This window comes from Perognathus longimembris, chromosome 9 (assembly GCF_023159225.1).
Source record: "Perognathus longimembris pacificus isolate PPM17 chromosome 9, ASM2315922v1, whole genome shotgun sequence".
NCBI classification, from domain to species: Eukaryota; Metazoa; Chordata; class Mammalia; order Rodentia; family Heteromyidae; genus Perognathus; species Perognathus longimembris.
Window position 1 is genome coordinate 67571605 of NC_063169.1, and position 26777 is coordinate 67598381.

Below are 26777 nucleotides of genomic sequence, written 5' to 3' on the forward strand. Positions count from 1 at the left end.
GACGGCCTGGAGGGCAGGCCAGACGGTTGGGTGTCGCTCACAGGGGCGGGCTGGCATTGTGGGGGTAGCCGTCTGCCCCCCACGCTCCACATCCCAGACACCTGCACGCGGGGCCGCTGACCCCCCGCTGAGAACCACTGAACCCTGGCCAAGCACAGCCCCTTCCTCCTCCTCCCCTCCACCCACAGAGTGGGTCCCAGCTGGGTGCTGACTCCCCGCCCCCGGAGGAGGCCGGGCAAGGCCTCAGGGGCCTCTCAGCCATGCCCGTGTGCTCCTCCTCATTCCCACCCGCGGGGCTGCCGTGGGGGTCATTCTCCGCGTCTTCATCCCCCACCTCCCCCCCACCGCCGGTTTGTCTCATTGCAGAGGCAGGCGCCGCCGGAGACCCGGGATCATCACGCTCGCAGTCAGCGCTTCAGTGGCACAGAGTTCTTTCCAGCCCCAATTTATGGACAGACCTGACACTCCCCCTGCACTGAGGCGAAGCTCCAGGCCGCCCTGCCGGGGTGCAGGTGGGTGGCATGGGGGGGGTGTATCGCTGAACAAGACCCGAGGGGTCACGGACCTAGGGTGCACTTTTAAGGAGGACCAGAGCAATCACGCGGCCAGATTTCAATAAACGTTCAGCAGTTACCCCATCGCCACACGCGTCGCTAGTGAAAATCATGGCTCTGTCGTGTGCACGTCAGAGGGATAAAAAGAAAAAAAAAGGAGCGCTCCATCTCTCCTCCGGACCCCCCTCCCCCTCCCCCCCCACCAACTGCCCAGGCGGGGGGCGGGCTTCCCCTTTCTGGTCGGTCAGCTCTGGTGGTCCAGAGGACTTGGGGACCCTGCATAGAACCCCGGAAAGGCCCCGACACCCCCACCCACCCGCCACACAAGCAGACAGCCACTGCTGCAGTGCCTAGGAGAGCGTTTATTGTGCACACCCGCCGCAGGGTGGCGCGCATCTGCTCGGGACATCACGACCGACAAGGCGGCGTGTGGGTGGCGAGGGGGACCGGCCGGCGGCTCGGGGGAGCAGCTGCACGGCCCCCCAGGCGTGTGGACGAATGGACGCAGGTCACAGTCCCTTCAGAGCCGGAGTCGGGATGAGCTAACGGCGTGCGTCTGTTCTGAACAAGAAGCTTAGGAGATGGATGCGTCTGGTTTATATGTACAAAGGACGGTAGAAAAAACAAAATTTGTACAGCTGTGATTTCTTCAGGCACTGGCGTACTGTTCTGCCCTTATTTCAGAGGGAGTGCCGTGGTTACATGTTTTGTTTTGTTTTTTTTTTTCAATATGTAATTCTTTTATTCTGTAAAAGGTAACAAAATATACAGAACAAAATTTTCCCTTTTAAAAACTAATGTTACAAACCCTCGTATATAAATACTATGTCCTAGAGCTGATCATGAATGAGTTGGGTATAGAAGCCCAACAAGATGAACAGCGCAGTGTCTGAGTCCTGCGCTGTTCACTGTGAAAGGCCACTGCAGACTCGAACTGCTGAACCGGATGTGGGAAGAAGGGAATCGTCGTGTGGAAGAGTGGGTTAGGCTCAGATTTCCAAAATAATTTGCACCCCTCACAGCAGAAACAGGCAGAGGGGGCCTTCCTAGGAATCCAGAGCTCAGGGGCTCCGGCTCGTCTCAGAACTAGAGGCAGGAGGGCACAGACGGACGCACCGCGTGGTTTTCTTTAATGATACGGAACCTCGGGCCGCGCGGGCCGGCAAAGGTGACTCAGACTTTTACAGGCACCGCAATTCCGTGTGTCCTGCCCCAAGCAGAAAGCAGGAAAGGATTCAATAACTCAAAAAAAAAATTCCAAACAGAAAAATCAGGCCTATATTTGGCACTATGATACAAGTGGGGAGAGCAAGCCTGGAACCTTCCACAGGCTCCGGCCCGGAGCACTTCCGCCGCCCGCCCGCCTGCCCGCCCGCCAGGGACCTGGACCACACGGAGGGGTTTCTAGATTGAATGATCCTAAAGCCCGGGGCGCCCGGCGGAGCCCGCGGCGGCCTCCGCCCTCAGTTCCCGGCCGTTACATGGCCTCGAACTCGTCGATGCGCTGCTTGGTGTTGCCCTGCCGGATCTGCCGCAGGGTCTTGTACTTGTCCCGGCCCTGCCGCATGTTCTCGTTGTGGATGAGGTCGTTGTGGGTTCTCTTGTTCTCATCTCTGGCCTGGGACAGCTCGTTGCTCAGGGTCTGCGGGGTGGGGGGAGGGGAGCGGCGAGGGGGTCAGGGATGCGGGGGGGGGGGGGGGGGTGGGCCGGGGCGGGGGCGGGGGCGGGCCGCGGCCAGGCTGGGCCGCCTCGCTCACCAGCAGCTGGCGCTGCACGCGCTCGTTCTTCTCGGCCTCGGTGACGCGCTTCTCCTCGTTGCGGTCGTCCCGGATGCCCTCGCTGGACAGCTCGGCGCTGTAGCCGGTGGGCTCGGCGCCCTCCTCCTGCGGGCTCTCCTGCACGTGGTAGCTCACGGCGTAGCTGACCGGCTCGTACACCGGCGGCGGCGGCGGCGGCGGCGCCGTCATCACCAGGTGCAGCTCCTCCTTGGTCTTCACCAGGTCGTCCTGGGCTTCTTTGGCCTTTGGGGGAGCAAATGACACAACAGGTGAGCTCCTCTCCACAGCCATGGCACGGGGTGAGGGGGGGTTCCCCTGAGAAGTGGGGTCCCCTGGGAGGACCGAGGGGTTCAGAGGCGACGTGGCAAAGACCGGGCATCTCGTCAGGCCGCCTCTCCCCTTGCATCTGCTCATGAGGCCCGCGTAGGCTAAGAATGGCGGGGGGACAGCTGGCTGTCAGGGCCGATGCCTGGAACCTCAGCCACTCGGGAGGGTGGCCACGCGCGGCCCGCTGGGCGAGACGTTCACAAGCCTGGATCTCAACAGCCGAGCTGGGCGCGAGGTGACGGGAGGAGGAGTGGGGTTTGAGGCCGGGCAGTGCGAAAGCGCGAGACCCTAGCCAAAGGGGGCTGGGGGTGTGGCGGCTCCGATGGGACCTGCCTAGCCAGGAAGGAGCCCGGCCCTCCGGCCCTGGCCCGGGCGGAGGCCCAGACGCCCCGAGGGGGCGTGTGCGAGGGCGCATGCGCGGCCCGGTGCGCGGCCCGGTGCTCACCCGGTGCTGCCACTCCTCCACCTCGTCCTCCTTGCGCCGCCGCGCCTCCTCCAGGAGCGCGATCTTGGCCGTGTACTCTGCGAGTTCTGCGGCCTGGGAAGGAAAAGCAGAAGCCAAAGTGTTTTCCAGAATCCTTGGGGGCAGGGCCTATTTGCGAGTGAGAATTCTCAGCGAACGGCCTCCCTGGGACACGCCGCTCTCCCTTCGCCCCCACGGGGAGCCATGGGGTTCCATCCGGGCTACTCTCGGTCCCCGAGGGTCCTCGGCGGCCGTGCCTTCGCCCGCCCCCCCACCCCCCCCCCGCCCCGGCAGATCTGCTTTCGGTGGCGGAGCAAGGCCGTGGCGAGGCAGGTGTCGCCTTTTCCATCCCAGCGCCGGCCTCTCCATAATTCAGCACCCCGAAACCCGGGCGGTCCTCACCAGCTGCTCCTGGCTCTTTATCTGATCCTGCGCCTGTCTCTCCAGCTCCTCCTTGGCACGCAGCGCGGCCACCCGGTCGGCCTCCAGCCGCTCCGCGTCCTCCTGCGCGCGCTTCCTCTCCTCCTCCAGCTGCAGGGCTCTCTCGATCTGGTCCGAGAGTTCTGCGCAGAAGGGGAGGCCGGAACTGCTCAGGCCCCCGGGCCAGGGACTCACAGGCCTGGCTTTCCATGCCCACCCGGGACGGGGGAAGGGTTGGAGAACCACCATCACTGGACTGAGACACTGGGTCGTGAGCCTCCCGGAGGGACACCTGAGTCCTTGTATGTTTCCATGACAACTTCCTCAACACGGTTGGAAACTGGTCCGACACCCTTTCACCGGCCAGGTCTGCCCGGGGCTCCCACATCACTGGGACACTGGTTCGAGCACAGGCCTTGCCAGGCTCTAGCAGACAGCAGTCAGCCGCACTGAAAGCCCCCTGGGGGCAGGCTGATCACATGACCTGGACTGGCACAGCTGGGTCGTGGGCAGCTGTAAATGGGCGGTGAGGTCTGGCCAGGGGGTTCAGCCTAGCTGATTGCAGACATAGCTGGGCAGCGCCCTATTGATGTTCTCATTGGGATAATGATGGCAATTCGGTACTCATTTCAAAAGGTGGGAAAATTACAAATAACTTGCACAGAAGTGAATAAAGTGCACAACTGCTATGTGTGTGTCTGTGTACGTGTGCACGCATACCATTCCTGGGACTCAAACTCAGCTGTCCCCTTAGCTTCTCTGCTCCGGGCTCGTGCCCTACCACCTGAGCCACAGCTCCACTTCCTGTCTTTACTTGGTTCACTGGAGATTGTCTCACGGACTTAACCGCTCAGGCTGACTCTGAACCAAGGTCCTCCGTGCTCTGCCCCTCGAGCTGCTAGGATTCGAGGTATGAGCCACGGGTGCCAGGCTCAGAACCACTTTCCAACCCAAATCACTGGCCATGTCCCCTTACTGTTTCTCGGTCCTACGCCTTTGTTTGGGGGTGCCGTGTTAAGCACACGCATGCACTCTTCAAGAAGCGCCCTCCCAGCTGTGTCTGGGCCCTGCCTGCCTGCCGGCCTGGTCTTGGGTGGGACAGATCGCCGACCCCACAGCAGCCCCAGGGTGCGGTGACAGGACAGGACAGCTCCTGACCCTTCTCGGCCTTCTTGGTCTTCTGCTCGTAGTCCTGCAGCCGCAGCATCAGCTCCTCCTTCTCCCGCAGCATCTGCTCCTTCTCCCTCTCCACCGTTTCCCTCCTCTTCTTCTCCGTTTCCAGCTGTTGCCTGGTACGGGGAGGAGAGCGAGGCACGGGCGGGGTTAGGCTCTGGCGGGCCCGGCGGGCCCACGGGGTGACCTCTGACCCCACCAGACGCGGCACAGAAAGCCCCCCCCCCCCCCCCCCCCCCCGCTCACCGCTCCAGCTGCTTCTGGTGCTTCTCCTCCCGCGCCTGCGCCTTCATCTGCTGCACCTCGATGGTGTCGGGCTTCCGGCGGCGCATGTACAGCTCGTGGTTCCCCATGCACAGCTGCAGGATGCGCTTGTTGATCCGCAGGCGGGGCGCGTAGAACACGAAGTCCTGCCGAAGAGAGCGGGGCGCCTCAGACCCAGCCGCCTTCCCGGGCAGGTTCTAGACCTTTCTAAACAGACATACATGGCCGAGGGGGCCCCCTGGCGAGAAATACCCGTTCTCATGACCTGGGAGGGAGTGTGTCCGGGTGTGGCAGGGCGTGCCAGCCTGGTGGGTGGTGTACGGCCTTTGTGTTGCGCACACACACGCTCCATCTGCCTTGGGAAGCCTGGGGCGGGGTGACTGGCTGCGGCCTGGCTTCCTGGCTTCCTGGGCCTGGTGTTTGGTGTTTGCCCTCTCGGGCTCAGTGCTCCCGCCCCGCACACCCATTCCTCTCCTCTGCTGGAACCTCCCCCTCCTGCACTGCGGTGAGCCCCGGCAGGGCCCAGTCACCACGCTGACGCCCAATGCTCTGGATTCCCCAGCCTCGCCTGGGGGTGTCCCTGCCCCAACCCTGCCCCCCGGCGGCCCGCCTGGGGCCTGCTCTCCCGGCTCAGGCGGCTGCTACTGTGTGCCGCCATGTCCCTACACCGCCGCCACCTGCCGTCTCGCTCCGTGAGACGGTCCGCTCCTGCCGTGCTTTATCAGCCGTACTCTTCTGGGCCCAGAGTGGCCCCGTGAGCCTCTACCGGAGGAGTCCTCCCCACGGGAGACTGGACACGGCACTCGGGAACTCGGTCACCGCCGTTCAGCGCAGGAACTGGGCCCCGTCAGGGTCCCAGCGCCCCGTCCTGGCCGCCGTGAAGGGGCAGGAGGACAATGAGGGTGCAGAAGCGCTCCCTGGGGTTCGAGACGCCTCTGGGCTTCCTCCTGAGGAGGCGGAGCGGCGCGGAACCACGTGGACTGGGGGGAAAGGGGCCGGAGCAAAGCAGCAGCGTCCGTCGCCTCCAGAGCCGAGCCTGCTCGACCGGTCACACCCCAGGGGCGCCCACGAAGCGCCCCAACCTTTCATCAGCGCCAGAGGCCCGAGGTGGGAGGCCAGGCCAAGGCTGGAACCCCTGGACTTCCTGGGTGGGGCTCCCCTCTGGTTTCACACACTGGTTATTAAGTCATCAGGTTTCCCAGGGAGGGGTCTGCAGGGCTGGGAGAAACAGGAGTTTTTATGACCCGCCTATCTCATTACACAAGAGAAAATCACCTCGTCTCCCGGCCTCAGAGGCGCAGGGCCCAGTGCGGTTCCCCGGTGACTCACAGGGATGTGCAGAGGAATGCTGATTCGCACCCACTCCTCTTTTGGAGGGTGGAAAAAAAAAAATCAATCAGAAAGAGCCAAGGGTTGGAAGTGCAAGGTAGCTTGAGACGCTTCCTGCCTCCTCTGCCTGAGAGACACGTCCTCCCTGTACACTGCTGGAAAGCCGCTGGGCGGTGGAGGGGGCCACCGCGACCGAGGCCTTGGAGGGAGCCCCGCTTCTGACTTCACGGCAAAATAAAAACCCTCAAAGAGGCCGGGCGCTGTGGCTCACGCCTGTAATGCCAGCTACTCGGGGGGCTGAGATCTCGCGCCTGTAACGCCAGCTACTCGGAGCTGAGATCTCACGCCTGTAATGCCAGCTACTCGGGGGGCTGAGATCTCACGCCTGTAATGCCAGCTACTCAGGGGGCTGAGATCTCGTGCCTGTAATGCCAGCTACTCAGGGGGGTGGAGATCTCACGCCTGTAATGCCAGCTACTCAGGGGGCTGAGATCTCACGCCTGTAATGCCAGCTACTCGGGGCTGAGATCTCACGCCGGTAATGCCAGCTACTCAGGGGGCTGAGATCTCACGCCGGTAATGCCACTCACTCAGCCGGTTCAAAGCTGAGATCTTGACCACTGCCGTTCAAAGCCAGCCTGGTCAGGGAAATCAGAAAACCAAAACGTGGAGCTCTGGTTAAAGTGGTAGAGTGCTGGTCTTGAGCACAAAAGTGCAGGGACAGTGCTCAGACCTTGAATTCAAGCCCCAGGGATGGCACAAAATGAAAACAACCTCTCCACCCCCCCCCAAAAAAAAACCAACCCAAACCAACAACCTCACGAAGACTTCTTAGTCCAAGTCCTAAACTACGCCTCCTAATGCAAAGGAAGAGGCCAGGCAGGCTTCCCAGACTGGCTGGCAACCTGCGTCCTACACATGGAAACCAGGGAAGGTGCAAAGAAAGCCGTGCTCTCTGCCACCTGGGCGGGGAACTTCTAGAAGTTTCCCCACAGGGCCTGTCTCGGCGTCCAGGCAGGAGCCCTGGGAGATGGGCCCGGAGAAGGCCGCTCTGGAGGAACTAGCTGGGCAGAAGGCTGGCCAGCCGCGTTCCAACGCTTCAGACGTGAGGGACGCAGCGGCCTGCGAGCCCGCCCCATCCCGAAGGCCGGGGTGGGGGGCCGCCTCCGCGTCCAGCAGGCCAGCGGGCAGGCTGGGAGGGAGGGCCGGGGAACTGGAGGTCACAAAACGGCCCCCCGCTGCCTGCTGTGTGATAGGAGAGAGAGGCTGCCTTTCCAAGAGGAGGGCGCTGGCCGGGACACCTGCTGCCCCCCGCGAGGCTGCACCGGATAAGGGACCCCCTCCTCCGCCGTCGGGGTCTCCTCCTCCCTCTGTTATGTAAGAGTTTAAACTTGCCCGGAGATGGCGGCTCACACCTGTAATCCCAGTGAGACTTGAGGGTCCTGGTTCAAAACCAGCCTGGGCAGGAAAGTCTGTAAGACTCTTATCTCCGATTAACTACTAAAAAAAAGAAGCTGGAAGGTGTGATGGAGGTGTGGTTCAAATGGTAGAGCACCAGGCCCGAGTCAAACAGCGAAGGGACAGTGCCCAGATCCTGAGTTCAAGGCACAATCATGTGCACGCACGTACACACACACACACACACACACACAGTTGAAATGTGAGATTCTGTGCGTCTCCTGCCGCAGGTACAGTGAGGTTGACCGCAGGAAGCTTCCTATCCGCCGGCCTCTCACTCTCTGCCTCCACCGGCATGAAAGCCTGGGGCTGTCTGGGCCTCGTAGGCAGTTCTCACGGCCGGGCACCGGGAGGCAGCAGCCGGTGGCCCTTTCTCTTGTCCCTCAGTTTCCCCCAGAAAGAACTGGATCCCCCCGTCAGCTGCCTTTCTAACACACTGAAGTTCGGAGGAGCGTCACACTGGAAAGCGGGGAGCCGTGCCCACCGGCTTCAGCGTGCTCTTGCCTCGGCCCCCGTGCCAGCCTCCCGGCCTGGGGTGGTATCCGAGCCCGCAATGCCCTCCCCCTCCCCCGCCAGCCGGGGGGGCTGCAGGTTCTGGGGAGCCGTTTCCATGGAGCTGCAGGGCCTGTGCTACGTACGAGGTTAATCTTCAAGAACTGCGCGGCCGCAGGTGGAGGAGCCGTCTGGCGTTTACCAACAGCAGGCAACATTTCAATAAAGAAGACAATGCTTTCATGAGAGAGAGAGAGAGAGAGAGAGAGAGAGAAAGCCAGACGATCCACGGGGTCACCACCGGGAAGCGAATTGTGGTAAACTTCAGGGCAGGCTCTAAGGCCCGGTTTTGCCTCTGACCATGTGCCAGTCATTCATCCGTACACCCTACACGCACAGCTGCCACGGCTAACGGCTCGCGTGCCGACAGAAGAAAAGGGAAACCGACTTCCAGAACGCCCTGGCGTGTGCGCAGCTCTCACCTCGCAATCTTCCCGCCCGTCTCGGGTGAGCGAGACGCCCCTTCCCTTGTGGACGGCCAGGGGATGGCGTGACAGGGCACAGCGGCCACAGAGGAAAAGTAGGGGTGGGGGTACAGAGGGAGCCCCGGGGGCCAGTCACGCGTGGGACGTCTCTTCGCTCGGGCAAGTTCAAAGTCACATTCTGAGCCACGCACCCACGACCCCACCCGTCCTCCCAGAGCTCCTCAGGAAACTGCGATCTGAGGAGCTCAAGTTCAAAGCCAGCCAGGGCAGGGACGTCTGTGAGGCTCTCACTCCCAAGGAACTGGCGGAAGCTGGAAGCGGAGCTGCGGCTCGGGTCTCAAGCCCCAGTATCGGCCCCAAAATGAAACACGTACACGCGGAGTCCAAGTCTGCTCCTCCAGACTTGCGGGTCCCCACTGTTCTCCAGTGGGGCGTGGGGAGGGGCGGGGCGGCTCCCCACACAGACGTTTCCTCAGCCGCGTGGGATGACCACCACCGGCAAAGGCCGGTGACTCAGAACCCTCCTCTCCCCCTGGAGTCTCCAGTGACTGCACCTTGCTGTCCCCTCCCCCCCCATGACCTCCTGGGGCCGCGGCCGGGGAGCCGGCCCTCAGCCGCAGGGGACTCTGGGTAGCACTCAGCACAGAGGAATCTGACTGTTCTTCCACTCCAGCTGTACGAACCACCAGCCCGGCCCCCCCCCGGAGTCCCCGTGGGGAACCCGCGTGGACTCACAGGTGCCTTCTTGTCGATGGGCTTAATGACGAACTTCTTGTCGTTGAAGGAGATGTTCCTGATTTCACTCCAGGGAAAGCCAATCTTTGGGGTCAACCTGAGGTTAAAAAAAAACAGGAAGAGTGTGGAGAGGGGAAGGGTGGGACGGTTAGATTTCTATGGATACAGGTACTACGTGTGTTCGGACTAAGCAAGGCTCGCACATTTCCATCAACTCGATTTGTAGAAAGACAAAGCTAGTCCAAGAAGAATAAACGATAAACTATAACTGGAGAGTCCCAGCTGCCTCGGGGCTGTGACCGTGGAATGTCTCCCCTTTATGTGGGGTCCGCCACGTGGCTCTGCTGACCTCTTGCTAATCAGTCTCACACACACACACACACACACACGCGCACACACACGCACACACGCGCGCGTCACCAGGGAAGCAGCACGGAGAGACGCCCACACCACCACAAGCCATGCCACGGGACAGAGCAGGGCGCGCAGGGGCCTGGCGCCGGCCAACCACGGGTTGCAGGAAAGCCGACGGGCCGGGCAGGTCTGGCTAGGTAACAACCAGGCCGCAGAAGGCCGCGTCAGCCTGCAGGTGGTTCCTGGAGGGCCCGGCCGCCTCAGCCTCCCGCGGGGCGCGGGCCAGGCCGGTTCACCCCTCAAGGCCTCTCGTGCGGCCCTGTCCGACGAGCGCACAGCGAGTTAGCTCTCAGGCCCATGTCTGCCTCACACAGAAAGGCTGGAGGAGGAGCACGGGAGGCAGCTGCTTCCTGGCGCACTCCAAGGGCGACGCTCTGCTCGCAGAGGAGCCGAGGACCAAGCCACTGCTGCCCAGTCCACGGCCACACACACACACGGCCACGCCAACTGCAACTCCCACCGCGCCAGGAGGTCTGCAAAGTGCGACCCCCCCCCCCGCCCCATTACCAGGGTTTGAACTCAGGGCCTTGCACTGGCTTGGCTTGTGGCTTGTCTTCTACCACTCGCGCCATGCCCCCAGCCTGGATTCTGGCTGGTTATTTTGGAGACGGTGTATGGAGGGCTTTTCTGCCCAAGTTAACTTTGAACTGTGATCCTCTAGATCTCAGCTTTGTGCGTAGTCGCCAGGACGGATTGCACAAGTGAGCCGGCTGTCTCTCAAACCCCGTCTAATAACCGGCAGCCACACACACGCACAGCTGCGGTAGCAAAAGATGAGAGCTAAACGTGACAGCTAGGACTCACTTCTGATTAGAGAACTTCCACTGATCAATCTTCCCTCCCTACCTCCCTCCTTCCCTCCCTCCCTTCCTTCTCTCCCTTCCTTTCGTGTTAGTAGTAGAGCTTGAACTTAGGACCTGGGTGCTGTCCTTGAGCCTTCTTGTGCTCTAGGTTAGTGCTCTACCATTTGAGCCACAGCGCCACTCCTGGTTTTTGAGTGGTTAATTGGAGGTAAGAGCATCCTGGGGACTTTTCCTGCCTGGGCTGGCTTCAAACGGCGATCCTCCGATCTCCGCCTCCTCAGTAACTAAAACTTCCACTAATTCTTAAGCCATAGGTGAAACACAAGGGTTCCCTCTTCTTTTTTAAGAGATTCAATGTATACCACATGTACATGGTCTGCCTAGGATTTATTCTTTAAGGGTCCTTGGGAGGCTACCCATAAACCAAAGAGGGAATCCCTGTAACTTGCCCGGGGACAGAAATACTTAAAATCGTATTTCATCATGTTTAAATTTTACATCAACAGTTACTGAGCAAGCTCTGTGTTCTCCTTTTGGGGAACACACACAGATGCCACAATTTACTCTGAGGTGTGTTAATAAGAAGTTGGGAGAGCTACAGTGATGTGGAGTTAAGTACTGTGCTGAGTACTTGCCTGAGTACTAGTCTGAGTACCTCCCTGTCTACCTGCTAGGAGCTTAGTCCCCATTGACCCCAAGATCCCAGCACCCTCTCTCTCGAAGGGTCTGTAGAGCCCATAACCCCGGCTGGCTTCAGGAATGGCCGCCTACACGAGTACTTCAAGTACTTGATGAGGGAGTGAACCTGAGGAAGGACAGGCGGAGGGGAAAATGTTCCGAGGACTGGTGAACCCGGGGGCAGGATCCGGTTCTTTCAGTTCTTGTTTGGGCGAGAGTGTCAGGTAGAGTTGCAATGCAGCCCAGCTGGACTTCCTCTCCTGGCGCTGTATGCGCACCTGTCCACTCCGGGAGGGGGATTAGAGGGGGAGGGGGGAGGGGGAAATGCTCGCTCTGAGGCCTGCGTACTATGGAGGAACGGGAACACACTTCATGAAGGGAGGACCCCAGGAGAATTTTCCAGTCACTCCGGTGAATCCCACAGAGGACACGATCAAGACGTAGTGGTTTATTTGCGGCGAGCACGGCGTGTCTTATAGCTCAATATACACACTCCACGCATCCGATTTCCTCCGTGAACAATGTACAGGACGGTCTAATTCTCACCATTAGCTCTACTGGCAACAAGAGCAACTTAACACCCAGACAGAGCGTTCAGAGCGCTCTGGGGCCCTCTAGAACACTCTCCTGCTTACGCCTGGCTGTGCAGAGAGGAGGGGGGCTGACGGCTGGTTACATGTCGGCCTGAGGGCTTTTCCTCTGAAGAGAGGGTGGGGTGGGCGAGCGGGAGGCAGACCTGGAGCGAGCGGGCTGCCCAGGGCCCAGCACTGTCTGTCGGTGGGGTGAAGATCGGTGGGGGATGGGGGGGCGGCCAGCGGCGAGCTGGGTGGGGGTGGCGGGAGCCAGGGGCTCAGGTTTCCCGGTTCTGTGGGGCTGGGGCGGCTGCGGGCTGACTTCAGCAGGGCCCTGCCAGCGGCCGCTCCCGCAGCTGGAAAAACCTGTTTGGACAGTGCCAGCCGGGCTCAGTTACAAAAGCTGGCCATGCCAGAGTTCAAAGACGAGGCAGTTTCCCACACCCGTCCCCCGAGAGGACGAGAGGACACCCGGGCCGCCCCCCCCACCCCTCCTCCCCATCGGGGTCCCGAGGAAGGATGGGGGCCGGCGGTTCCCTCGCCACCTGCGTCCGCCACGTCCACCCCCCGCCCACATTCTTCACGCGGATCTGCTGCGTCAGAGGCAGCCCCCCCCCCCAGCCCCAGCTGTAACTGCCCAGAGGAGGTTTTATGGGGAATGCGAGGTGTGGGGAGGAGAGAAGAGACATCTGGAACCGTGAGGGACCGAGGAGTGCCACTCAAAGAGACAGCACAGGCTGGGCTGGGAAGCAGGATGTGCGTCACAGCCCCGGCCACTGGGGAGGCTGAGATGTGGGGAGCCGGGTTCGAAGCCAGCTGGGGCAGGAAAGTCTGTGAGACTCTTACTTCCAGTGAACCACCAAAAAAAAGCTAGACGTGGAGCTGTGGCTGAAGAGGTAGAGCAACACACACACACACACACACACACACACACACACACACACACACACAGGAGATGCCCGCCTGTCACAGGCTCCAGAACATCCCAGGACACAGGGCTGAGACCCTAATTGGTTGCTGCTGCCTGTCAGTCCCTAAGCCACCGTGGGGCTGTCAGGGAACCGGGAAGGGGTGGAGGGGTGAGGAAGCTCACAGAGACACTCACAGCAGGGACCCCGGGGCTCCTTGTCCTTCCTAAGAGGTAGTGTCCCGCTGCCCGGTCTGGTTGGTTTGAGCCAGGTTCTCGCCCTGTGGACCACACGGGCCTGGGACTTGCTATCCTCCTGCCTCGGGCTCCTGAATGCTGGGATTTCAGGCCAGCAGGGCCACCCTGGTGCCTACTGCGTAAATCAGGGAGCTCATCCGGGCTTTTGCTCTGAGGAAACTTGTCCTCGTGGAGGCGGACGGGCTTCCTGGCAGACGGAAGACGCGGGCACCGACTCGGTGGCCACGGCGCGGGCGGCTCCCGGCGCCAGAGGCTCCTCCACAAACCGCTCTGCACTCGGCTGACCGTGACAGACAAAGGTATAGCTTGGCAAGGCAATCAGACACCTTCTGCAAGCCCCAGAGCCCGAGCGCCTAGCTCACACGAGCCGGGCTACGGGTCCCACTAGACGTCTTGGTTGGTTGGTTAGCCTGCAGCCAGGGGTCGGCCTTGCCCAGCTGCTTGGGGAGGAGCCAGGTATGCGCGGAGCCCTACGGCAGCTGGGGGGGGGGAGGGGAGGGAGTCTGCTCCCGATGGATTCTCCCCCCTTCTCTTCTCTAAGGATCCCTAGGTCTGTCCTGCCCATCCTCCAGGGTTCCTGCGCCTAGGCAGACTCTGTGTCAGGAGGCAGATGGAAAATTCTGGGTCTCCCACCAAAATGGCTGCGGCACAGTCTAAAAGCCTTAAAATATATAATATATATAGACACCTTTAACTGGGAGAGTGTGAAGGCAGGGATGACCCTGTCCAAAAGGAAAGCAACTCATCACCTGACTTCTGAAACGCTAACCCTTCTGTATATCACCTTTACAATAACAATAAAAAAAAAACACTGAATAAAATATCTAGCTGGGTGCCCGTGGCTCAGGCCTGCCATCCTAGCTACTCAGGAGGCTGAGATCTGAGGATCGTGTTTCGAAGCCAGCCTGGGCAGCAAAGTCCGGGAGACTCTTCTCTCCAATGAACCCCACCAGAAACCCAGATGTGGCGCTGTGGCCCCAAGTCGTAAAGCACTATCCTTGAGTGGGAAAAAAAAAAAAAACAACTCAGGCCCAGTGCCCAAGCCCTGAGTTCAAGTCTCATGACCAACAGAAAATAAACTAATTACAATTAACTATTAATCACCTCCGCCCCCCAGCAATCTCGGCCACCTGCATCCCGTGTCCCCGCCTGCTGCCCCACCAGGTACAGAAACTTCAACTCACTTGTCATCTTTCTCATAAATATTCAGCCCAAGGGCGTCAACACCCAGCCAGAGGTCGGTCCCTTTCTTGTTTTTGATCTCAAAGTAGTTGATTCCGTACATCTCCAGGTCCTGAGCGATCTTCAAGTACTCCAGCATCGCGTTATCCCTAGGGAAGGAAGAGGAAACACAGTGCAGCAGCGAGCCGCGTTCCAGCCCCCAAACAGTTAAACCTCCGCCAATCGCCAACCTGGACGTTCACCTGCTTCCAGCCAAACCAAACCAAACCAAAACCAACTTCCTCCCCGCTGGCAAAGTCGCTGTCCCCGCCCCCCCCCCCAACTGTGGCCAGGCTGGGCACCTCCGCAGACACTAGGCCTGCCTGCCTGCCTGCCGTCCAGGCCCTGGCTGGCCTCTGTGGAAGTACTCTCTGGAGTGCTCTGCGAAGAGCCATGGGGGCCTTCTCCGGCCATCACTCACTTGAGCATCCCGCGGTGTTCCGCGTGCCACACCTGGATCCGGTCTTCCCACTGGTCCCTGGTGAGCTTGTGCTGGTCCATGACTCTGGATCGCAAGAGGAAGACACGGAGCTAAGCAGGCAGGCTGTGAGAAGCCGGATGACTGAGTCACCTGCGGGGGGTGGGGGTCCCCTCTGTGGAATAATCAGCGCGTGGAGGAGCCCGGGGCTCAGTACTTCCGAGGCCCAGAGCCCTTAGGAGATGAATGGAAGCCCCAGCCTACAGGAGCTCGTGACCTTGAGAGTCCTCCACTTCCGGTCACGCTCTCAACCCCACAGCCCTCTCCCCGGGGTGAGAGGCGGGCGCTCACTCCGGCCAGGCCGCCTCCGCTCACCTCTGCGGGATCAGCCGCTCTGAGTTGAGATACCCGGACTTGTGCATTTCTTTGTTGTAGTCGCCGAACTTGGCCTGCACCGCGTAGGAGCCCAGGAGCACGGCCGTCTCCGGGGGGCAGTAGATCTCGTCGCTGAGAATCCCCTCCTTCACTTGGAGGAAGAACAGCTTCTGGGTGATGTCCTGGATGAGTTCCTCAGACACGTCCTCGGGGTAGAACTTGGCCCTGAACTTGAACTGGACAGGGTTCTCCTTCCTGACCTCCTGAGCAGACACCTGTGCAACACACAAGCCGGCTCTCGTTACACACGGCCAGGGAGCGACCGCGACCGCGAGGGGCCCTGGGCGCGGTGTTCAGGAGACAGTGCCGCTTCCCAGGTTCATAGGATTTGTGCTGAAATTCATCGTTTTAGCACACAGCAGTACTACCCGGCAGCCACCTCCCATGGGAAGGCTACACCTCTGCGGGCCAGGCTGTCCTTCCCAGCCCCGGTTCCCGGCCGGCCTATCAGTCCCGCAGAGCGCGGATCTGCAGCTCTCCCCTCTCGATGTCTGGAGTCCCGGAACGGCCCACCTGCCAGCCTGGCCTTGAACTCTGGGACTGACCCACACTTCCTCCAGATCCTCTCGAGACACGAGGGGTGGAGGGGGAGTGGGGGGGGCTGAGAGAAAGCAGTTTTCAAAAGCATATGAAGAGCATAGCTTTGTCTGATGGCATCTCTTTATAATTGTTAGCGGAATTACTCAATCTTCGGAATTGGAAGATAATCTATCACAGGTTCAAGCAAAGCAATAACAGGTTCTTACAACACAGAGGGTGATTCACGGTTTCTAAGATTAATCTCACTGGAAAAAGAGAAAAAACAACCAACCTAAGGTCAACGAAAAGGGAGGCAGTTAACCATCGACCGAGGGTGTGTGTGTGTCTGTGTGTGTGTGTAGCCAGGAGGAAGGCCCGGATCTAATTTCCAGCCCTTATCCTGGCTTACGGGAAACCTGCAGCCCTTCTGTCTATAAAAACTTTTACGCAAATAAAGAGGAATCAAAAGACAAAAGAGTTAAGGTGCTCCAGTCTTCATGTCCACAGAGCAGCCCGACTCCAATTAATAGCCTGTAAATAGTTAACTCCACCTTACCTTTTTATCAAGTTTCAACCAGGTAGGAAATCCCTTATTGTCTGTATACTGGAGGCCAAAGTACCACACTTCCCGGAGGCCGATGGTCTTAACCACCTGTGGGAGACAGAGGCCCCTCATGAGAGCCACCACCACCACCGTGCAGTCCCCAGAAGAGCAGGCCCGCACCCGCTGGCCACGCCCCACCCCGCCCCACCCCACGCGGCCTACTGGCCGCACGGAGGTATCATGGATGTGAAGGCCCTCGTGCTAACTCTCACGTCTACTCCTCCAAACCTGGGCGTGCACAGCACAGGGTGAGCTGTGGCCGGGCACGCAGAACCCTGGGACGGGGCCCATCTGCCATCGGTGTGCGCAGGGCGCGTCACGCACCAGAAAGGCCCACAGGGGAAGTGGTCAGAAGGGAGCGGTGTCCCACTTGAGCCTGTGCGGCTGCTAGGGCCTCCCAGGCCACAGGAACTGGACTTGGGAGTGGGGAAGGAAGGCAGGAAGCGGGAGGTCGGCTTGGCTGCATGTACACCAGAGACCACGGAGCTCCGGAGAGCTGTGGTGGATCCCAGGCCTACATTACACCCCCCATACACGGGAAAGTGTCCCGTGGAACACTCCAGAGACCACCGGCTGTTGGTCGTGCTCATGAGTGTCTTGGAAATAAACAGCAACAGTTGGGAATGAAGACCAGAAAGTTGAGTCCTCCCGCTCGGACACACACACCATTTTAAATCCCAAGGCATATAACGCAAATCCTCTAGAAAATGTTTAACCGTGACTATCCTTCACATATGACGTTTAAGGAGCGACAGGGCTGAACACAGGAAACCACACTTGAGGTATTTGCTTACGGTAAACCCTGCAATCTTCAACGAACACCTGGCCTGGCCTATTTCACCATCCACAGGGGCAGATGTGAGCGCATGACCTAGAGTGAGTGCCTTCTTATTCAATGCCAAGGGTTGATTTGTTCAACCTCTCCTTCCACTCACCCCCCCCCCACCCCTCCAGGGAGATGGACTACACCCAGGATTCTTCCACCTCGGGTGATGTGAAGGAAATCCAGACCCGCAGCGCTCTGCTCCCAGGCTGTTGGCGTTCATGGCAGCCGAGCTGGGAGAGAGCAAAGACCGGGCCTACCTGATCCTGCGTATTTATATTTCCTGTTCCCTGCCAACCCTCTCCTTGTCATCGGAGGCCGTCGCGTCGTGCACAATCAAGTCCTGCAAACACCTGCACGAGCAGGTGCCCGCTCGAATCGTCCTTCCTTTGCATCCACCCAAAGCCTCAGCCTCGTCCCAAAGGAGCTGGGAAGAACTCTCGTCCATCTGGTCACCCCTCCATCGCCCTTGGAGCGCCTACTGCCCATTGGGTTCTCTAAGACGGAACAAATCTCACCCTCCTGGTGGAAAGCCAACTCCCGCCTCTACCCTAGCACACGCCTATTTCCCATGAAATTATCCTCCTTATCTGTTCCTAAGCCCTAGTCTATCACCATGGTAACCTCAAAGTGACATGCGGAAATTAAAACCGCCCTTTCTTCAATGCATCCTAAAAAACCATCTCAGAGGTCCTCCCTTAGGGGAGACCCCACCTGGCCACACAACGCCCCTTTATCATTGCCTTCCAGCATTCCAACGGCAGGGAGGGGGGTGCGAAACACTCAGCTCCATCTCAAGAGGTCTAGGGGACGGATCAGAGGAGGAAGGCAGGGGTCGCCGGCTCTACGTGACCTGGGCAGCAGCCGCACCTGGCTTGGCAGGAGGCCCGGTGGCCGTTTAGGCCCCTGCGTGGCCTTTGAGTGGACAAGGAACCTGGAGTCCTACCTGGTGGCTGCCTCTCTGGGGGCTCAAGCTGGGTGGGGAGGGAGGGCCTGGTGCAGGGTGCTAAGAGGGTGGGTGGGGTGGGGGCAGGGGAATGACTTCCAGAATCTCTGCTTCCCCACCCCCACCCCCACCCCCCCCCCGGCTCTATCAAGGCAGCCTGGGGGAGCCTGGCCCACCACATTTCTCCGTGACTATGGCCTAGCCCTTCCTCGTGTCCTACGGTTTCCTTGTCTGCTTTGGGGGAACATTCCTCCTCGGGGGTCCCCCCAACTCACTCACTCACTCACAGACAACGGCAGTGCTGTCTGGGAGGATGGTCCAGGGACCTGCCGGCCGGGGGTGGGGTGGGGGGGGTCAGAGCCGGGGCCGGAAGCCAGGCCCGCACCCCTCCACCCGGCAGGCTCCACTCCACGCGTCTGGCATCGCCTTTCCGCAAAGACCTGCGGTGTTTACCCTGAATCCAGCCTCCGGGGAGCAGCTCGGGGAGGCAGACCCGGGGGCAACCTGGAAGCAGCAGCGATGGGAGCCGCAACTGCTGCCCTGAAGCCAGGAGCTCCCTGTCTGGAGGGGATGGAGATGGGGTGGAGAAGGGATGCAGGCACCTGGAGCCCCTGCACATGCTGCTGACATTACTCCTGCCCCCGCTCTCCCGCTTCCAGTCCTTCGCAGGCGGTTTGGGGGCTGAAGGCAGGCGTGGCGGCCGCCGGCAGGACCCTCCGGGAAGCGGGCTTTGACACCGCCGCCTCTGGCCCGCTGCCCCCTGGACTCTTGCCCCTGAGCAGAACTGACTTATCCTAGGAAAACAGGTGCCGCTCAGAGCCTGGGAAGCTGCGTGGAAAAGCATCGGAGGCTTCCGGGTGGCCCAGTCCTTATTCAAACTCTGCCGCTCGCTCGGGGAGGGGAGGGGCGGGGAGGAGGCGGCGCCGGCCACGCGGACCCGAGCAGGTGCCTGGCGCTGGCGTCCGCCCGTGACCCCAGCTGCTGCCTGGCCAGCGCAGAGCACGGTGGCATTTCCCTCGCCACTGTCTGCAGTCTCTGACTCCAGGAAGGTGAGCAAGGGGCAAAAGGGCAGGAGGGAAGTTTGGGGTTCCTAAAACCGACTCTGCGGCGAGAGCCACGGCACCACTCCCTGCGAGGGCTCCTTGAACACAGGCCGGTGCTCCGTAGCACACTGCAGGACACAGGACAGCCGGCCATGTCCAGGGTGGGGTTGAGAGAGACCACAGAAAAGACAACGGAGTCTCGCGAGAGGAACAGGAGCCAGATGCTGGTGGTGCGTGCCTATCAACCCGGCTGCTTCGGCGGCTGAGATCTGAGGATCCAGGGTTGATGACTGAGCTCCAATTAATCACCAACAAGCCACAAGTGGAGCTATCTATCACTCAAGCGGCAGAGTGCCAGCCTCGAGCACCAAAGCTTAAGGACGGTGCCCAGGCCCTGAATTCAAGCCCTGGCATCAGCAGAAACAAACAAACGTAGGGACAGGAGAGACCCGAGGGCTCAGTGCCCCCCTGGAGCCCGCCCACCGCACGGTGCTGTGCGAGCAGAGCTGAACCACATGGACGGTTTTTAAATAAAGCAGAGGCAGCCAGGAAGGGCGTGTGGGCCCAATCTGGTCTGCTGACTATTTGCGAGATAAGAATGGGTTTCTATTTTTCCGATGGCAGAGGGTGGGGGAGGAGGAGGGAGGTCATTAAAATTCAGTGTCCCTCTCTCCGGTTACTGGAACACGGCCACGCACGTTCATTCACAAGCGTCTGGCCGCTTTCAGTACTACAATGGCAAGATTAAACAGTTACAACCGACAGACACTCCATGGCCCGCGAGCCTAAAAATTTTGACTGTCTGGCCTTTTACAGAAAAAAAGTTTGCCGATTTGTGTCCCAAAGCTGTAAAAACAAGCACGAATCGTGGCTTTCTGACCCACTTGGTTTCAGGAAGACTGAGCCCATTCGAAATGACTGCATTTGGAGCAGCTGCTGCTAGGAAACAAACCAAGTATCTTAATATTGAGCAAAAGTATCTGGCCTTTAAAGGTGTTCTGTAATGCTATATAGTACAGAATAGCACTTTTTCCTTTCCAGCTTTTTTTTTTTTCATCTATCGCATCAAGTGAGCAAATCAAGGGGTCACTCAGCAAACTCAAACGATTTGGAGGTGGCACAAAGTTTTCCCTCTCTCCAGGCTAGAGACCAACCTGGTCGAAAAGCTGCTTCCCGGTGGTATTTGGCTGGATGGCAAACTCCAGCTCGGCGTCCATGGTGGTCACGCGAACGTTGATCTGCAAGACAGAACAGAACACATCACGCTCGTTTCCCTGACGACCTGAACTTCCGCAGGGGCTCAAAGCCGCGTGGCAAGTGGACGTTCCCCTTCCACGCCCCACCCGGGCGGTCCCTGCCACAGGCCCGGGCTGGGGGCGTCAAGTTCAAATGCACAATAAAGCACCCTCACACTTAGGTCTTGGGAAGACATCTTTGATATGTGCCCATGTGTTTTTCCACACACCACTTCCCGAACGTCACAATATGAAGTGAGACACATGGGTGTCGTTTACACGGAGGCGGGAAGTGGAGGAGAGGGGAGTTGGCGAGTGCTCCAGTTTGGACAACCTCAGAAACCGCCGGAATGTCCAGGGGGGAATGTCCCCAAGGCCTCAGACACAAAGGGGAGGAGACATGATGGAAATGGTATGATATGGGCAATACGGGCTATCATTAGGTACAGCTACGTTATTATAGATATATTAAAGGTATTCTTTTAAATGGTAGTTACGGACAATGGAAGGGAGGAAAATTGCTTCTAAAATGAAAAGAAGTAAAAAGCAAAATGGTGCACGTTCTAGCAATGCAAACATGCACGATCCATCCCGACGAGAGAATGTACAGCGGAAGTAGCATGGGGTGGAAAGATCGCAGGGAAGCAGGGCACGATCCTAGCATGCAGGAGGTCCTTCAAAACGGTTCTTACGTCCCAAATAAAAAAACACAAACAACCCCCTCAACGCTTACAACAACCACAGGCAAAACTGATTTCAAGGCAGTGTTTGAATTTCCCACTTGAGAAAACCCAGAACTGTTTTGAGCAAATGCAAACCACTCAAACCAAGGGAACACCAGGGTTCTGCCACACTTAAAATCAAGAGATGCGTGCTTCCACCGCCAAGCAGGGGGAAGGCCAGAGCTGGAAAGACATCAATGCCTGCAGTCTTTCCTACTCAGGAGGCTGGGACTGCAGCTGGAAGTCAGCCCAGGAAAAGTATGCGGAATTCTGATCACTAATGAACAAGCAAAAAAGCTAGTAGTGGAGCTGTGGCTCAAGTGGTAGAGTATTTAGCTCGCAGTACAGGTAAGGGACAGTGCCCAGGCCATGAGTTCAAGCCCCAGTACTGGCACAAAAGAAAAAACGATTTCAGGAACAGAGCTACTTCCAGGTACCTTAACAGCTTACTCTCTAGCATTACCACTATTGAGAGCAAAGGCAATATTTTCCAGGTATTTTATAAACAAAAAGTCTTTTCCCCAAGTTCCCATGGTAAACAACTGAGGTTTACTGAAAAATCAGATTAGACGTGTTTTCATGATGTCTCCAGAGGTATGCATTCAATGGGAAAGCCAGCCAGTGTCAGCCAAGTATTTTAGTAACAAGTCGTCCAGCTCCAATCACATGCGTACAGAAACCAACAAGGAGAAAGCACCAAGCACGCAAGGAGGGAGGGACGTGAAGGCCAGGCAAATGTGCGTGTCTTTCTCCACTCATTGAGAAAGAGGGCTACCTCATCAACTGACCTACAAGCCACTGCCTGGTTAAAACAAAGAGTTTAGACTGTATCTCCATCACTGCCAAATTTAGGACAGCGATCAAATATCATCTCCTAAAACCAAAGCTGGTAATTATCCTAAGAAGACAAATAGCAAACATTTTCCAAACTCAAGCACATTAATAAGGAAGGAAACTCTATTAGTGGTAGAGCACTAGCCTTGTGCTCAGGACAGCACCCAGGCCCAGAGTTCAAGCCCCATGCCCACGGGGGGGGGGGGGGGGAAGAAAGAAAAAAGAAGAGTGAGATATAAAATATATTAGCTGAAGGTTCTGAATTGGGTTCATATCTGACTCCAAGTTCACACACTTGGCCAGGCATGGTGGCACCTAGCTGTAATCCAAGCTAGTGAAGTAGGATTCTGGTCAGAGGCCAGCCCTGGGCCCAAACTCAAGACCCTATCTGACAAACGAAGAAAGCAAGAAGGACTGAGAGCATGGCTCAGGTGGCAGAGTGCGTACTCATGAAGCCTTGAGTTCAAACGCCAGTACCAATAAAAAACCAAACCAAACAACCAACTCACCAAGATGGGGGGAGGGGGGTTCACACCTGTAATTCCAGCCACAGGGAGGTAGAACAACGGTAGGAGGATTGAGGTCTGAGGACTGCCCGGGCAAACGTGCCAGACCCCTTGTTTGAAAATGCAAACCCAAAGGACTTAAGCGGAAGAGCATTTACCTAGCAAGCGTAGGCCCCTGAGCTGAACCCCGAGAGATGCGAAAGCAAAGTTCACACAACTTAAAACAAACAAAAAAACAAGCAAGCAAGCAAGAACACAAAGGATGCTTTTACTGAGGTTGACTGCAGCCACCCAGAAAGTGGACTTCTTAAAAATTGAGCTTGCTGACGTCTGCATAGAAGTGTGTAAAAATCCACTTTTACTGCAAGAACTTAATGCAGCAATAACATCTTGAGTGATGTTTGCCAAGTTTTATTTAGTGGGGCTGATCATTCCACAATTTACTCATTTCCTAATACACACACACGTACACGCACACACACACACACACACACACCACAGCACGAGGGTTAAATTAGGTTTTAGCAAGGAAACACATCTAAATCTCAACTCTCTTTTTTAGTATTTTGGCATTCCGTTTCCGTGGTCAGCAATTAAAAAAAGGAAAGAAAGAACCCAGAGGACCTGCATGCAAGCTGGCACTTGCCCTTGGACCAATGTCACAAACTGGGCTGAGACCACGGCTCAAGTGGTAGAGCATCTTCCTGGCAGGTGCGAGGACCTGATTTTAAACCCTAAGACCGTTAAAAACAAACGTAAAACAGTGGCACGAGTAAAACGAGACTATGTTTCTGACACGTAAGGGTGGTCCCACGAGGGACGCAAGCCCACCAGCTTAACGAATACCAGCCCACAGATCCAAGCCACAAGCCAAGACTGGACAAGAACGCCAGGCCCCCAGTGCTTATCATCTCGGCAATTTCCCGTTACCAAGCTGCCCGTTCTGAAAGCAGCACAACACACTAGGGTTTGAGCATATGGTATGCAGTCGGTCACTGGAACCCTACCCTAAAAACGGTAGTCTACCTCTCAGGGCTGCCCCAAAATACTGGGGAACACCTCTGTTTGGGGAAAGTCATAGTGATGATTACAGTTTCATTCTGCTCATGTTCTCCCCCAACCCCCATCCCAAAACTATACTTGGGAGGGCGCTTAAGGATAATTTAATGATTCTTGTCTCCCTTCCAATCCCTGTCCCGTTTGAGGCTAAGACGCCAGGTCACAGCTGGAGTGATAGTGTGAAAATACGTGAGGAACTAGATGTGATGCAGTCTTTCTACAGCTATCTATGATTGGAATTTTAGAACGGCTGGCCTTGGATCCAAGCCAGGAAAACTGGAGATGCCTGAACCCCTCAAAAGTAAAAAAGTGAGGTTCTAATGAGCTCATGTGCATTTTTTATATTGACCATATTTAACTCAAAAAAGGCTTCTATTTTTTTTTTCTGGCTCGAGATAGCAGTCTAGCTTAGTTATTTTTTTGTTTCAGAAGGAAAGGTGAGTTTCTCATGTTAAAAAAATAGTAATAATAATATATTTTTTTTAAAAAAAGAGTATGCTACTGGTCTATGTTTTAAAGAAAAGTCTATGAACAAAAATAGAGACAAGCTTAGATTTTAGTTCTAAGACAAAAAATGTAAACATTTTTTAATGTAAAACTTAAGCAAATTTGCGGACACACACACAAAACTAAACTGAAAATGACTAATTTCCATAGGTATTTGCACCCGGCAACATAAGCATATATAAAAGCATATATTATTTAGGATTTAACACATACACCTGCCTTTGCCTTACTTAATGAAGTCGATGGGAATCTGATGATACTCTACCCACCCCTTTCTTAATCTTAGAAACAGGTTACCTGTCGTTCTTATTCTAGCTTTGCTGAGCACAGAGCTCTAGTGCTTTACACTGAAGACCGTGTAATTCCTGCTCCCTAAAGCTCCGCCCAAGCCCTGCTAAGCGGGGTGGCCAAGGCCTGGGGCTCCGTCAGGCAAACCCATCGGGGCGAGGGGCACCCCGGGAAGTTAGACCTGCCCTGCCCAGAGGTTACCCACGAACAAAGGCGGACGGGCTTCAACAGCTACCACGCAACAGGGTACCACGGTACCCTGGGGCGGCTCTGCAGACGCTGGGGTGTGTGGCCTCCGTCCAGGAATCCGTATTTCTTAGTCATCAAGTGCTCCTGCGCACGTCACCTTTAAGGGCGACTGGAACGGTGGCAAGAACATGGCGGCCCGAAGGCCTGGGTGGGTAAAAAGCAGGGTGTGTAATCTACTAGAGACCCCAAGCAGACGACACTCCCCGCCTCTGGCCTCCACCACCTGATCTGCAAACAAGAGGGTCTCGAGAAGCTAGGTGCGAGATGGGGGACTGTGCTGGGGGGCAAGGGGGGGCAGGTCGGTGCCAGCCAGGGTTCTGGACAAAGAAGAGCCCAGGCCTGTTCTCCATTTTCCAGAAGGAGGCATCTCCAGGTACAGATGAAGACGGCGGAGGCCGAGCTACCTGAACACTGCCAGAACGGAGGTCTTGCATTTAAACCCCAATCCGATTCTGTTTTTTTTTTTTTTTTTAATAAACTGAGTAACTGTTTGTCCTGTTAAAGCCACATCAACCCAGCTTCCCCTGTGGCCAGGCCAAAGGGGTGTTGAGGAAGGAAGGCCCTCCCCCCTTCTCCTCCTACCCCATCCCACCCCCCCCACCCCCAGGCACAAAGGAAGCAGCCAGAAACCACCTGGGCAATGAGGGTCTCCCCGGTGACAAGTTCTAAAGAGGACCACGGGGCCTTCACGGGGACAGGAGATCTGTGGCCGGGTTTTCTCCTCAAACTTGCACCACGCACGCTCACGCACTGGCTAGCGCTCTATCTACCAACTGAGCCACACCTCCCGTGCCGGTTTTCTTGACTCTTCTCCTCCTGGGTCTGCTGCATGGGGGGGGGGGGGGGGGACACTGGCCGACAGCAGGGGCGGGCCAGCATGGGCGTCACAGGCTCTGCGGCCCACGGAGGGCTCTCCACGGAACAGCCCAGAAGCAGGACTTCTCGGAAGCCACGCTGGTGAGCGGCAGTGCTGAGTCTTCGGGTGAAGTGACTAAGACGGTTCTAAGAATCTGAGACACAAAGGTCTGAGACTAACCTGACAAATGAACTATTATACTGCCCGTGTCACTGCTATATTTTGGCTCTGTCAAGTTAACTTCAAGTTTTTGTCTTTATTTTTTTTTCATGTTTGGTAAATAAATCTAGTCATTAAGGTTTTCCTCTCGAAATGTCATTTTTTTTCCTCCTGAAAGACTTTGAACTCCATTTAAGACTTCTTTACATCCACATTTTGACAGAATAAATGCAAAGTTTAGTAAAAGATCAGAGAGAAAGGGACAAATCCAAGACCCAAACTTATAGGAAGTGACACAGACTCACAGAGAACCTGGTTTAACTTCAGTAGCTTAAAAAACAAGAGTTGGAGTGACTTTCTCACATACTCAAGGACCAGGAATAGAAAGGGAAATATGAATGGCAGCATTTGAATGTTTGAATTTCAGGCAGTGGATTCGGTGATAAGAGGTTCACTCGTATGTTATCACACCTGCTTTATCACACCTGCATTCACACAAAAATTGGTCTGTGTAGAACTATCCAATCAGCTGAGATTACACCAGGAGCATGACCTTCTTTTATCATGTGAAACGTCAATGCTGTTTTCCGACGTTCCAGCCTTCTTCCGCGGGTGCCACTTCAGCAACTTTTAACAGCTTTCAAATATTTAGATAAGGTCATCCGAATGCTAAGACCTGCTCTGACTAGGAAGCCGATGTATTAATGTTCTCCCACAAAAGGGAGTACTACACAATCACAAAAAGCTTTTTCCAGATACTGTTTTGGCTCTCTCAACAGACTAGAGGCAATGCTGACATTTCATTTTCATGCTGAGTTATTCGTACTCTGCTGTACAACGGCTTTGTGGAAATAAAATTTACCTATCATAAAATTTGCCCACTTGCAAATGCACAACTCAGAGGTTTTTGGTAAAAATCACAGGATTATGCAATCAAAAGTACTATCCAGTCTTAGAGTAGTTTGGGTTGTTGGTGTTGCTTCGCTTTATTGCTTTTGCAGCAGGGTCTTCCCAGGGAGCTCGGGCTGACCTTGCATTCCTGGTCCTCTTGTCTCTGTCTTCTTTGTGCCAGGATTATAAGCATATGCCACCATATCTTGCAAGTTTTAGAACATTTCGTCACCCCCCAAAGGAAATGTGGCACTCCCTGGCAGCCATTTCCCCATTACTCATAATTCTCCAAGCCCTGGCAACCAATCACCTACTACTTTCTGGCTCCATGGATTTGCCAATATGAAGAGTT

The 26777-nt window shown here is 56.8% G+C and overlaps 2 protein-coding genes across 2 annotated transcripts in view; one reads left to right on the top strand and one right to left on the bottom strand.

Annotated features, from left to right (window-relative positions):
• Positions 1-560, top strand: part of Sytl3 (synaptotagmin like 3) — a 37255-nt gene extending 36695 nt beyond the window's left edge. The window contains 1 exon segment of the mRNA XM_048354384.1: positions 367-560. Coding sequence (XP_048210341.1) covers positions 367-479 — 113 coding nt within the window. The 3' untranslated portion in view covers positions 480-560.
• A 1093-nt stretch (positions 561-1653) lies between these two features.
• Ezr (ezrin) overlaps positions 1654-26777 on the bottom strand; it is a 39772-nt gene continuing 14648 nt past the window's right edge. Inside the window, exons 2-13 of the mRNA XM_048354378.1 lie at positions 20274-20357; positions 16260-16355; positions 15125-15399; positions 14753-14836; positions 14295-14441; positions 9479-9575; positions 4962-5125; positions 4701-4831; positions 3525-3685; positions 3105-3197; positions 2312-2575; positions 1654-2196 (exon numbers count right to left, since the gene is read on the bottom strand). Coding sequence (XP_048210335.1) covers positions 2032-2196; positions 2312-2575; positions 3105-3197; positions 3525-3685; positions 4701-4831; positions 4962-5125; positions 9479-9575; positions 14295-14441; positions 14753-14836; positions 15125-15399; positions 16260-16355; positions 20274-20357 — 1761 coding nt within the window. The 3' untranslated portion in view covers positions 1654-2031. The remainder of the gene's footprint in view (positions 2197-2311; positions 2576-3104; positions 3198-3524; positions 3686-4700; positions 4832-4961; positions 5126-9478; positions 9576-14294; positions 14442-14752; positions 14837-15124; positions 15400-16259; positions 16356-20273; positions 20358-26777) is intronic.